A 13566-nucleotide genomic window follows, 5' to 3' on the forward strand; every position below is an offset into this window, starting at 1 on the left:
AATTTTTCATTTCTGACCGTGAAAGGGAATGAGGGGAAAAAGTCTCAATCAAGAAAACATTAAGGCCTTAACAGAACATTGTAAATCAACTATAGTTAAATAAAAATAAAATTAAAAAAAAAAAAAAAAAAAGGCATCCCCCCAAAAAATAAGGAGTTTCTGTTGTGGCTCAGTGTTAATGAAGCTGACTAGTATCCATGAGGATGTAGGTTTGATCCCTGGCCTTGCTCAGTAGGTTAAGGATCTGGTGTTTCTATGAGCTGTGATGCTGGTTGCAGACATGGCTCAGATCTGGCATTGCTGTGGCTGTGGATACAGGCCAGCAGCTGCAGCTCCAATTTGAACCCCTTGCCTCGGAACATCCATATGCCACAAGTGCAGCCCTAAAAACAAAAAAGAAAAGAACAAAAAAAAAAAAAAAAAAAAGCAAGAAAATGTAGACAACTTCTGTCACTTACATTATTAGATGTGCTTTTTCTCCCCTGGAAAATAAACTGTGTTATGTGTGCATTTTTGTTTCAACTTTGGATAAAATGGTAAAGTAACCGACAGACAAAATTTTCTTTTCTTTCTCTTGGCACACAAAACACAATCTGACTTTTTCATTAGTCCAAATTTAATGTTCATCACTGTTGGGTTGTTCTAGGTCAAATTATGGCATTTTATGTATCTGCAAAATTACTGACAATTTAACTTCTTTTAAATTAGATTTAATAGTTCATAATGTTGAAAATAATGGAAAATTAAACTGACAGAATCACCCCAAAGACAAACCATCTTTAAGTATTCTTTGTACTTAATATGGTAATGCCATGCTTCCATTACCTTCACAATGCTATTAAAATAATAACTGTATCACTTAGAATTTTAGAAATTTAAATTCAGGGTCCATTTTCATCTTAAAAACTAGACCAAATACAATAATCAATCCTACAATTTCTACCAACTCATTAAACTGGTAGACTACAAGGGAGGAGGTGGTTAAATGTCATATGAAAACTGTTAACTTTTCTTGGGACCTTTGATCCTCAGTATACTAGGAGAAATAGCCACTGCCATTTATCACTTGGGTCCACTGGATCTCTCACATTTTCTGTATTTTGATGTCATTTGACAATTTACATTAAGAGTAAGGGATAATAAAGAACAAGTATTAACTCAAATTTTCATTTCATATATACACAAAATAGATCACGCTTTCTGAACCTAACTGTTCATGAACTTTCATGCATGAACCTGGAACATGTCCACCCCATAAATGCTGATTCCACATTTCAAACAGTTCTCTGAGTTCTAACCCATCATTACTTCTGATTCTTCTTCCTGCATTTGAAGTGTAAACATGCAATGCTTCAAAAAAAAATTTTAAGTGTTTTATGGCTTATATTTTGTCAAAGAGAGAAGTGGTCGTCTACTTTTCTCCATAACTGCAAAATATCATCAAAATATTTTTTTATTTTGGAATGATCTAATGAAACTCTTAATTTCTACATCATCTATTTCCAATTATTTGTTCCCTAACCGAGGAACTTCAATGTGACCCAGGCACTGCCAAAATAAAAAAAAACCCACCAATTACCTTTGTATACATATTGGTCTTGAGCATTTGTCCACTAATGAACTGTATCAATAAATTTTGGTTCACAAACATCACAAAAGTTGAAAGAATTCTGCTACATATACTTTTAGCAAAATGGGATATTTTGGATCTTGCCACAGACTATTACATGATGAAGTCCTAGTAACTAAATAAGAATACCTTATTATCTTTTTTAATCCTCAGAAATATATTTACTTATAGATTCTTCTATGAAAAAATTCATCTAGGACATTTTACCTAAAAACTCTTAGTCGAGGAGTTCCCACTATGGTGCAATGGGATCAGCAGCAGCATCTCTGTAGTGCCAGGATGCAAGGTGGTTCAATCTTGGTTCTGCTGCGGCCTGGGTTTTAACTGAGGCTTATTTGATCCCTGGCTTGGGAATTCCATACGTTGCCACAAGGCAGCCAAAAATGAGAAAACAAAACCTTAGTCTTGAGATTTTGCTTATACAATATAATTTGTCTAGACTGGTGCTATTTTTGCATTCATCTTATTTATCTAATAATTGTCAAATATTTTCTTGTGTTAAATTTCTTCTCTTTGCCAGTATGAACAAAGAATGAGTAATTTTTTTTTTTGGCCATGCCTGCGCCATGTGAAAGCTCCTGCGCCAGAGATCAAATCCATGCCACAGCAGCAACCCAAGCTGATGCAGTGACAATGCCAGATCCCTAACCTGCTGCACCACAAGAGAACTCTCCAGAACAAATAATTTCAATTCCCCAGTTGTGTTAAAGGAAAACTAAAAGCCAACTATTAAAGGCAGTGTCTCTACTTTCTTTTCAAGCCTTTTTTGAAAGATGCAACACTTTGGGCAATGCAATATCCTCCAGTTTTTTCACTGTTGTACCATCCTAAGTGATTCCAACAGTTTTTCCTGTTGTCTTTTTTTTTTTTTTTTAATAGCATTGTTGGGATAAGGGATGAGTAAAAAGGAAAAAATTCCTCAGATTATGAAATAGCAAAATGTTTCAAGTTACAGAAAAATAAGATCACGAGATCCCATACTTTAAATCTTAGGCTTATTAAAAAAAAAAAAAATCCAGGAGTTCCCTTGTGGCAGGGGGTTAAGGACCCAGCATAGTCACTGCAGTGGCTCAGGTTTGATCCCAGGAACATCCACATGCTCCAGACCTGAACCAAAAAAAAAAAAAAAAAGAAAAAGTTAAAATGGATTTTATTCCATTTTGAAAAATAAGCAAATTATTTTCTTTGGAAATCCACTTAGAAAAAAAAAAACCTCATGTAATATTAATCCTTTTCTCTATTTGTAAACAGAATTACTCAAAAAAGAAACAAGCTATTGGGTACAATTAAAGCTGATGGATACCATGAATCAATTACACCAAAGTGCTCTATGACTTTCTATATTCTAGAAAAACACATTGTTCATTATGTCTCTAACATTTCTTCAGGGAAAGATATAAATAGTCACACGGAGATGAAAATAAAGAACTAAAAATAGCCTTCCTTCAATTCACATTATTACTATTTTTTTTAATGGCCGTTCCCCATTTGGAAGTTCCCAGGCCAGGGATTGAATCCAAGCCACAGCTGCGACCTAGGCTGCAGCTGCAGCAACGCTGGATCCTTTAACCCACTGTGGCAGGCTGGGAATCAAACCCACACCTCTGCAGCAACCTGAGCCACTTCAGTTGGGTTCTTAACCCACTGCACCGTGACTGGACCTCCAATTCATATTAGTTTCCTTTTTTTTTTTTTTTTTAAATTATTAGGAGTGTTTTCAGGAGTTTTTGGATTTCCAAAATGTGAATAAGGAATTGTAAGCCTGTAAAATAACCCCAAATCCTCTAAATATAAAGCCAGGATAACCATACATCCTGAAACTAATGGATAGCAAACGAAGGATTTTCAGCAGAAGAATGTTGTGATTAAATTTACATTTTTATAGTGACCATTCTGCTTACAGTAAAAAATGATTTGAGAAGGATGAGGCTGGAGAGTGAAAGCAGCAATAAAACCATCTTCATAAATAACATCATTCTTTGCCCTCACCTACAGTTATTTTTTAAAATGCATTCTTACTGTTTTTTTTCCCCCTATCAAAAAGTGGCAGACTTCTTCAAATCTCATTTCAAGAAGTTCTTGGAGTACCAGTCATGGCTCAGCAGTTAACGAACCCGACCAGTATCCATGAGGACTTGGGTTCGATCCCTGGCCTCACTCAGTGGGTTAAGGATCCACTGTTGCCGTGAGCTGTGGTGTAGGTCAAAGACGCATCTCAGACCCCAGATTGCTTCGGTGTAGGCCAGCAGCTAAACTCTGATTTGACCCCTAGCCTGGGAACCTTCATATGCTGTGGGTGTGAACCTAAAAAGATTAAAAAAAAGTTCTCTGCCCATTTAATGCTACCACACCAAAGTAAAGCATTTTATACAATATATCTTTTCCCAGAAATAAAAAAATAAATTTAAAATTCTATTTTCATTTAATTGCTCTTCAAACACGGTGTTTTCCAATACTTTAAGCCCATTTATTTTTCAATTTTTTTTAGGGCCACAGGTATGGCATATGTAAGTTCCCCAGCTTACAACTGAATTGGAGCTATAGCAGGCAGCCTACACCACAGCAAGAGCAACATGGGATCCGAGCTGCATCTGCAACCTACACCGCAGCTCACAGAAATGTGAGATCCTTAACCTATTGAGCAGAGCCAGGGAGCAATCCCACATTGAGCCACAACAGGAACTCACACTTTAAGCCCATTTAACACCTAAGACCCTCAAGAATTTGACTGGACTACAAAACCAATTTTATGCCTGTCTTTCTGCAGCTCCAAGTGATCAGATTCTAGTTTTTGTATAATGGTTACCAATTAAAATTACACCAATAATTATTACAACCTTGTAAATCAACTACACTTCAATAAAACTTTAAAAAATGAAAAAAAATTATACCAATGATTTTGATAACTACTAATCTTTTATCCAGCCTCTCTATAGCCCTAACATTACTGACTACCTCTCTATCCTCTTCTGGTTTTTATGACACTGCATTCTCCCAGCTCTCTGTCCACCACCTCCAACCCTGGCCCAGTATTTATTTCTCCAGCCCTACCATAAACACATGATTCCCAAATTTGTAAACATGGCTCTATTTCTTTTTTTCATTCATTCAAAAAGTGTTTACTAAATGTTTGATGTATGCCAGCTGTTTACTTTCTCTCATTGCATCCATACACACAGGTATAATGATTGCTCAGCACCATATGGGTAATATTCAGATTTACATAACCCTTATTCCTTTCCTGAGCTCCATTTCCAAATGCCTACTGGATAGCTAACACTGATGAAGATGTAATAAATGAATGCAGGAACTTTTCTGAGTACTTTATAAATATTATCTCACTGAATTCTCAAAACATAATGGAGAATATAGAGGTCTCCTGGGATGCTGATAATGCTGTTTTTTTGATCTGGGTGTTGGTTATACAGGTGTGACCAGTTTATGACATTTCATCAAGCTACACTCATTATATATGTAGTTCTTTTTATATATACTTTAATAGAGAATTTAAAAAAAATTTAATCCTTGAAGGGATTTCCCATTGTGGCTCAGTGGTTAACGAATCTGACTAGGAACCATGATGTTGCGGGTTCGATCCCTGGCCTCGCTCAGTGGGTTAACGATCCAGCGTTGCCGTGAGCTGTGGTATAGGTCACAGACATGGCTCAGATCCTGAGTTGCTGTGGCTCTGGTGTAGGCCAGCAGCTACAGCTCCGATTAGACCCCTAGACTGGGAACCTCCATATGCCACGGGTGTGGCCCTCCAAAAACAAAACAAAAAAAAGTTAAAAAATAAAAAAAAATTTAATCCTTGAAGTAATTATTAGTATCATCTCTAGTTTACAGATGAAGAAACTCAAGAACCAAAAGACTGTCCAATGTCACATGGCAAGTAACTAATGGGGTCAGGATTTAGCTCAGGTAGCCTGAGTTCAGAACCCACCCACTATCAACCCTATCTAGCAAGTAGTTCATTCTTGTCTTGGCTCAAAACATTTTGTCTAAAATGACCTTCCCTAGATTTTCAGAATTAAAGACTATGAAGCGTATTTCAAACTTCATACAATTCTCCAATTCCCCATTTTAGTATTCCATTAAAGCTCAGAAATGATTGTTATCATAGCAGTTTCCTGTAGGTATATCTGCCTCTACTCTCATGCCCCAGAAGTGTAAACTCCCTGAGAGTGAGAACTATGCATTTTATAAGTTTCTCCCTATAAACATATTTTAATATATATACTTTACAGGAGGAAACTAATATTAAAAAGAAAAACTCAATGTTCTGATTTCACCAATTCACCCTCAAAAACAATGAATTAAAGCTGCGCTGCACAAAATACTAAGAAATGTCATACTGAGAACAACCTCTATTCTGATAAGAGTGATGCCAAGAACAACGTATGGACAAGCACTGTCGGTGCACCCCTCACTTTTAATCTAATAGTAATTCTAACATATTTTATCAATTATTACATTTATAAGCTTAAGGACCATCTTCTTTTCTTTTTTTTAAGGCCACACCTGTAGCATGTGGAAGTTACCAGGCTAGGGGATGGATCAGAGCTGCAGCTGCCAGCCTAAGCTACAGCCACAGGAACTCCAGATCCGAGATGCATCTGTGATCTAGGCTGCAGCCTGTGGCAACGCCAGATCCTCAACTCACTGAGCGAGGCCAGGGATCAAACCTGCATCCTCATGCATATGAACGGGGTCTTAAACCCACTGAGTCACAATGGGAACTCATTATCCCGAGAGCAGATTTCTGAATAATCATTTGGTTGATTTGCTTTTTGGATAAATACCTCTACTTAAACACCCATATATATTATAATCCAACTGCCCACGAGCACTTATATTTCTGAGATCTCAGTACTCCAAAGTTTTGAGGCCAGGGATGGAACCTGCACCGTAGCAGTGACCTGAGTCCCAGCAGTGATAACACCGGACCCTTACCTCACTGGGCCACAAGGGAACTCCTTAAGATCTCAATTTTAAGCCAATGACCTATTTGTCCCTCTACCAATACAATTTTCTGTTTAATAACGTTTGGTTTCATGACTACTTCTGAACAAATACTCTCTTCACCATCCACATGAATTCCTTTATCAAGTTACCCCATAAGCCTCCTGAGATTTTTCTTGGAATTACATTAAATACAGACTAAAGAGAAAATTGATAATTTGATACTATTGATTTTTTTTTTCACTCTATGAACAGAGCCCATCTTCATTTATGTCTTCTTTTATATCCTTTATAGCCCATTGTATTTTTTCCTTAAAGTGTTCTGCATGTCTCATTAGTTTTATTTCTACTTAAGTTTTGTGGCTATATATAAGGAACTTATTTGAAATTCAATAATCAAATTCAACATTGCTGAAAACAGGAGTGTTACCAATATTTCCCTGATCTTAGATCAAGAACATTTGCTGAACTCTTATTATTTCCCATATTTGTCTGTGATTATAATCATGTTGCTTACAAATAATAAAAAACTTCCTGGAGTTCCCATTGTGGCTCAGTGGGTTAAGGACCAGTGTTGCTATGGCTGTGGCATAGGCTGCAGCTCAGATTTGACCCCTGGCCTGGGAGCTTCCAAATGCTACAGGTGCAGCTGTAAAAAGAAAAAAAAAAATTCCCCTTCTTCCCTATTAAACTGATATTGAAACCGAGGCCTCCAATTAATATTCAAGGATCTACTTTTAAAATATTTTGAGATTATGAAGCTCTATATATTAAGTATGACAGACATCAACTAAGGATATCTTTTAAAACCCTTACAGTATTATTCAAATCACTATAGAAAACGAGCATTGGTAAAATGCCTATTCAAAAAAAGGCAGTAGGCTAGGAAGTTGCAAGTTAGGTGAGGAAACTGAGCTGTAGAAAGATTAAGTGACTTGGCCAAGTGTCTGAAGAAATACAGCTGAAAGTCAAATTCAAAGTCTGACTAGCTCATGCCCTTTTCATCATATTGTATTGTGAGGCAAGGTATAAAAGCACAGTCAAGCATACGCCTTAGGCATTCTATACAGGGCTATTCTGGCTCACTGTACTCTTAAGGCTATTAATAACACATACAGGATAAATCATCACTCTAACAGCAATAATACTTTTGGAGAGAAAATTTTCATTATTTCAAATTCATTCATGCAATAGGAATCCTAAGACCTCTGATTCAACAATGGACGATCTGATATAATTAGCTATTGCAGCAAATTTTTTTTTGTAGAGCCAGTAAATTTCCATCACTAAGATTGGTTTAAAAAACCTGTTCACTTTTTTTTCACCATCTCAGCTAGTGATTACTTTTTTCTTCCTTACTAATGTTACTTTCATTCTTCCCTTTAAGATACAATATTCTTAACTCTACACTGAAATTTTTAAAAAAGAAAAAAAGGGAAATTCACTAATCAGCCTAATCAACTATCTTAGTGATGTGAAGAGACACTTATCCTTTAGGAATAGATATCCTAAAGACATCTCAAGAATCATTAGATGAGATGCCCTCTTTTGACTAGCAGATGCTTAACTTAAACTAATGTCCAGTCAACAGTCGAAATCCACTTAAATATTTATTATATAACAACATTTGCTGTGACTCTAGAGTATGGTGGTAATTACTTTGCCCCTTTAAATAATCATTTACTCCAAAATCTTTGAACTCAATAAATTCTGATATTAAAAGGGTAAAAAAAAAAAAGTTGCCAAATGATTATTTTAAATAGCTAACTTTATTGAAGGTAGAATAACATTCAGATATCAATGATACACTAAGATTTATAGATAGAACAAAGAAAATGAGTTTAAGCACAAGCTAAAGATTTAGGTCATGCAGGTAACAGATAAGTATCTTGGATAAGAAAGGTGACAAGAACTGGTATGTCCAAGCTTTGCTAAAGTGTAAGAGAAACTGGCTGTTTAAAACTCTCAACGAAGTGGTTATATCCTATTAATAGTGAAAAACAATGAGATTATGTTAGGTTATATCACACATACATAGAATATTTATTTATGCCACAAATTCTTGTAAAAAACTGAACTTCTGTATAATGATGGAGACGCAAAAAACTGATTTGATCCTATGAAAATATTAATTAGAAAGTTTTTTCCACTGAGAATAACCTTTCTCACATACTTTGCTACCCTAAGTCCTACATCTGTAAAGCAGTTTTTTCCAAGATCATAATATTACTGTCTACAAGTTTTTTGTTTTTGTTTTTTGTCTTTTTAGGGGCACACCTGCGGCACATGGAGGGTCCCAGGCCAGGGGTAGAATTGGAGCTGCAGCCACTGGCCTACGCCACCACTCATGGTAACACCAGATCCTTAACCCACTGAGAAAGGCCAGGGATAGAACCTGCATCCTCATGGATGCTAGTTGGGTTCGTTAACCGCTGAGCCACAACAGGAACTCCTGTCTACAAGTTTTTAAGAATATTTTCTTCAACAAAAAAAAGGTACTCTAACTGAAGTAGGTACCTACCCAAGTTCCTTTTGTCCCATGAAGCTATTCCTATTTTTTCCATTATTCTAGAGATCTGCTTTGTCCTATGCACTCCAAATTAACATCCTACTAGAAACATATAAACATAATAATACTTGAAAATCTCTTTTTTTTTTTTTTTTTTTTGCTGTGGCATGTGGAAGTTCCCAGGCTAAGGGTCAAATCAGAGCTGCAGCTGCTGGCCTACGCCACAGACACAGCAATGCAGGATCCAAGCAAGTCATATCTGTGACCTACACCACAGCTCAAGGTAACACCAGATCCTTAACCCACTGAATGAGGCCAGGAATCAAACCTGCGTCCTCATGGATACTAGTAGGTCTTGTTTCTGCTGCACCAAAACCAGAACTCCACTAGCCGGGTTCTTAACCCGCTGAGCCACAATGGGAACTCCTGAAAATCTCTTTTAATTTCATTTCCAAGGGGGTAAAAAAAAAACACATGAAAGGTAAGAAAAAATGAAAAGATTACATTTGCAAAAGTGGCAAATGGCACAATATGTTTATTTACTAGCCTTGGAAAAATACAGAAAGCAGGAAGAAAAACATTCAATAGTTGATGGAACGTGCAGCACAAGGATTGAGCAAATGCTTACCACAAAAATATTTAATATGCATCATACAAAGGAAAAGCTTGATTTATCTAAGTTATTAGCAGCAGAACTTATAAGAGATCTTTATAACACCTCTTAAAGAACTGATATTTAGTATGTCATTATAAATCTCAAATATTAACAACCAAAAAGAAGTCTGAATTTAAAATAAATTTAATCAAATACCTTACACAGCTCTAACCAAGAAAAATAAAATCCAGAATTAAATCGACTTAGTATATAGTTACTTTTAGTTATCTGTATTCAGTGACAGGTGAAGGAACTATTCACATAATCCACATATATATGTTTAAGATTTCCTTGAGTTTACAGCCTTCAAATTGAGAAAAAGAAATTTTTTTTCAAAGTCAGTCTTGGTCTTCCATGTCTAAAATCACATTTCAATGATTTCTAGACAGGAAGAAAGATCAGCATCATCAAACCATTTTTACATATGCTTTTATTATTAATGCTATTTGTTCATCTTCCTTGAGCCAAAGTATTAGCATTATTGGACGAGATTTCTTTCCATTAAAAGCAAACAATTTCCATATACTATGTTATAAACAAAGACAGAGACTCTTAACAATTAGTTTTGCCAATATATGCATAAATAAGTAATGTCAAAAGACTGGTCTTTTCTCATTAGACATACACATAACAAGCAACTTAATATTTTGAATTGCCATTACAGTTTACTGAAACTTTGCGATTCAAAGCTAAGGAGAAACTAGGCACAGAAAATCTGCAATAGCTTCTTATATTAGGATAAAATACATACATGCAAATATTTTATCAAAAAATGATTATCTTTAAATTGGCATTTCCTCCCCCTCATTTCTATCTATAGGACTACATTAGAAAAAATATTTCAGAACTGCCACAAAGAACAATCCTGTTGCATTTTCAGTAAACAGTAATCAAACAAATCTATCACTCTGCCCATAGTAACAGAAAAATACTGTGTAAAACAATTAAAATGTAAGTGGTTAAATACAGCCTCGTCTAGAACACACAATACTTAGTAGCCATAGATTTATGGTACAGATGCTGATTAGCTAGCTCTTGTTTCCCAGAAAATGGCTTTTTTCCTCTCTCTCCACAAAAATTATCAGCTTTTTATCAAAGTAGCTGAGACTGTGTTAGATGTTTAATTATCACAACTTGTAAGCAAAGGATTTTTTCATGTCTGAAAAGCCCCAAAATTTTGCCCCAATAATTTGTCATCTCAGTCCGTTTTCCGAAAATAAACTTCAAGGTAAAAGAGACTTGTAAAAAATGCCACATGTGTTCAAGGCATTCAACAATTAGTAAAATACCAAATTCATCAATAAAATACATATTTATATATTTTATCATCTCTTAAAAATCAATGGGGTCTTAAGCAGAGTCATATTTTAATCGGTAGTGTTTTTTAGGAACACGTAAAATAATGATACCCCTCCCTTACAATAAATGGCATCTTATAAATTCCATGAAATATGGCAACTCTACTCCTCAGAATTACAAGTTTTAGCCCCCCAAAACAGCCCAATTTACAGATGAGAAAAATGAAAGTCCAAATAAGAGATGTCCTCAAAATCATAAAATCAGGAGGAGAAAGACTGGAACCCAGGTCTTCAGGTTCCCAATGATAACCATTTCCATTGGATAGCTTGCCACCCCAAGTGAAGGAGATAAAACTATCTGGGTTTGACCAATAGCTAATTTACCTGGTACACACAGATATCTAATATAATAATCTCTCGATATAAAAAACTGATCACAGTACGCTTAAGGCCTGAGTCTAAAGAGACTGTCCCAGACTGACTCAAAAGTAACAATAACAACACAATCTAGTGTTTTTCTTACTCTTGTTAAGATATACAGCGAAATAGACACTTCAGAAATTAAAGCTTCCCTTAAGGTAGAGATTTCAGATGATGCATCTCACTAACTCAGCACCTCCCTTGCACTTTTCTTTTCCCCAGAGGGGAAAGACGCGTCAAGGGGAATTATTGGCCCACCTGGAGCCTAAACGCAATACCTAGAACAAGGCTGTGGACTCATTTATCAGCACTAGAAACTTCACACATCTTTTCCAGTCTACCAACCACCCAATTCACAGGTGGTTGGTACGTTTACCTCTCTCCTTGGAGGGAAAACTAAAGGAACCAAATGAATGAGGTGACACCCGCAGTTTGTTAGCGAGGGACGCCACGGAACGGAGGAGAAAGTACCCGAGAAAACAACACGTTATCTGGGCTCGGGGGCCCGTGCACCGGGCAAGGACCGGTGCGCGGGAGGCGGCGCGGAGGCGGCCGGCGGGCGGTGCGACTCGCACTCTTCCCGAGGCTCCCTCGCCCACCCTCTCCGTCCCCCAGCGGGTGGGGGCCCGGAGGTGGGGACCGGCCCGGCGGGGGCGGGGACTGGGGGGCCGCGGTCTCGGCTCCCTCCCGCTGCCCGCCGGGCGGGGGAGGCGGCTCGGCTCCGAGGCCGCGGGAGGCCATTTTAGCTGCGGGGCCGCCGAAGGCCCGGGCGGCCCTTCGGGGCCCGCAGCCTCGGCCCTCTCTCCCTCCCGCCCCACCGGGGCTGCCGCCGCCGCCGGCCGGGAGAGACCGCGGAGCTGGCCTGCCGCGGGCCGGGGCTCGGGGTCGGCGGGCGGGGCGGGCGCGGGGGCGTCGTGTCGGCGGGATCCGGGCGGAGGGGCGAACAGGGGAAGAGAAGGGAGAGGGCGGGGAGCCGTTACCTATACTGGGCCGCAGCCGCCGCCGCCGCCGCCCCGCTGTGGGTGAATCCAAAGTAGTTGCCGGTCGCCATTTTGGCATCTTCCCCCAGCCGGCTGGGCACTGCGGCGGGCACGGAGAGTCGGGTCCCATGGCGGGAGGAGAGGCGCGGAGGGGCAGAGACGCCGAGGGAGGGAAGGGGAGAGAGAGAGAGGCGCCGTGAGAAGCCGCCCTCGCCGGGCCGGGCCGCGGCCGCGCCGCCTCCCCCTCCCGCCTCGCACTCCCTCACTCACTCACACGCCCCGGTGGCGGCCGCCGCCTCCTCCCCGGAGCCTGCCCCAACCCCCGCGCCTCCCCGCCGCCCGGAGCCGGGGAAGGGGCCGGCCGGGGACCCCGGCGGGGCACATTATACTCACCATAGGTGAAAGAAACTACAGGGCATATGGGAATCATGGGCTCGGGCTGCTGCTGCTGAACTCTGAACTCTCACCCGCTGCCTCCCTCCTCTGCCCCGCTCCTCCTCAGCGGAGAACAGACCGCCGCCTCCCCCCGCACTGCGCAGGCGCTCCCGCGCACGGCACTCTGGGAGCTGTAGTCCCTAAAGCCTTCGCGGCTCCGCGGGCGCTAGCCGGGCCTCAGCCTAGGCTGGCTGAGTGCCCGCGGTGAAAGACGAAGGCGAGCCTCCCTGTGGGCCAGCCTTGGGGTAATCCGGGAGAGTGACCGGAGAGAGTGACGTCTACCAGTCTTTCCCTCTTACTTTAAACTTCTTTCACTTTTACGTGCGCATTTGTTCTCCACCTTTCGGTCTTCCCATGAACTTTCCATCATCAGGATTTGAGCTGAACTAATTTGGATCCTTCCTTATTTCTCGTATTCCCGCTTCTTGTCCTTAGCCTTTAAAATGGGGAAGGAGGAGTTCCCGCTGTGGCAAATCGGGATCGTTGGTGTCTCTGCAGCGCGAGTACGCAGGGTCGATCCCCGGCTGGTGTAGGGAGTTTAAAGGATGGCTTAGGTCGCGGCTTTTATCCGACCCCTCCTCCAGGAACGCCATGTGCGGCCAAAAAACAATGAAACAAATAAGTAAATAAGATGTGGAGTAGAAAAAGAGGAAAAGAAAGGCAAGTGTGCTCTTGCG

The 13566-nt window shown here is 39.8% G+C and overlaps 1 protein-coding gene and 1 long non-coding RNA gene across 5 annotated transcripts in view; both read right to left on the reverse strand.

Annotated features, from left to right (window-relative positions):
* The window catches only part of ZFR (zinc finger RNA binding protein), a 94433-nt gene extending 81432 nt beyond the window's left edge, over positions 1 to 13001 (reverse strand). For 3 of the 4 annotated variants that reach the window (XR_002339765.1, XR_002339764.1, XM_021076977.1), the window contains exons 1-2: positions 12848 to 13000; positions 12455 to 12554 (exon numbers count right to left, since the gene is read on the reverse strand). Coding sequence is in view for 2 of the 4 variants with exons in the window: in XM_021076977.1 (XP_020932636.1) it covers positions 12455 to 12554; positions 12848 to 12884 (137 nt within the window). In the remaining 2 variants the exon portion in view is untranslated. Of the gene's footprint in view, positions 1 to 12454; positions 12555 to 12847 lie in introns of all 4 variants that reach the window. The other variant, XM_021076978.1, reaches the window with a different exon arrangement.
* LOC110257314 lies at positions 2453 to 12393 on the reverse strand. Its single transcript, XR_002339766.1, has 2 exons — positions 6316 to 12393; positions 2453 to 5228 (listed from the first exon to the last, which is right to left on the reverse strand). It is a non-coding gene; the product is annotated as an uncharacterized LOC110257314 (long non-coding RNA).

This window comes from Sus scrofa, chromosome 16, assembly GCF_000003025.6.
Source record: "Sus scrofa isolate TJ Tabasco breed Duroc chromosome 16, Sscrofa11.1, whole genome shotgun sequence".
In the NCBI taxonomy this organism is placed as follows: domain Eukaryota; kingdom Metazoa; phylum Chordata; class Mammalia; order Artiodactyla; family Suidae; genus Sus; species Sus scrofa.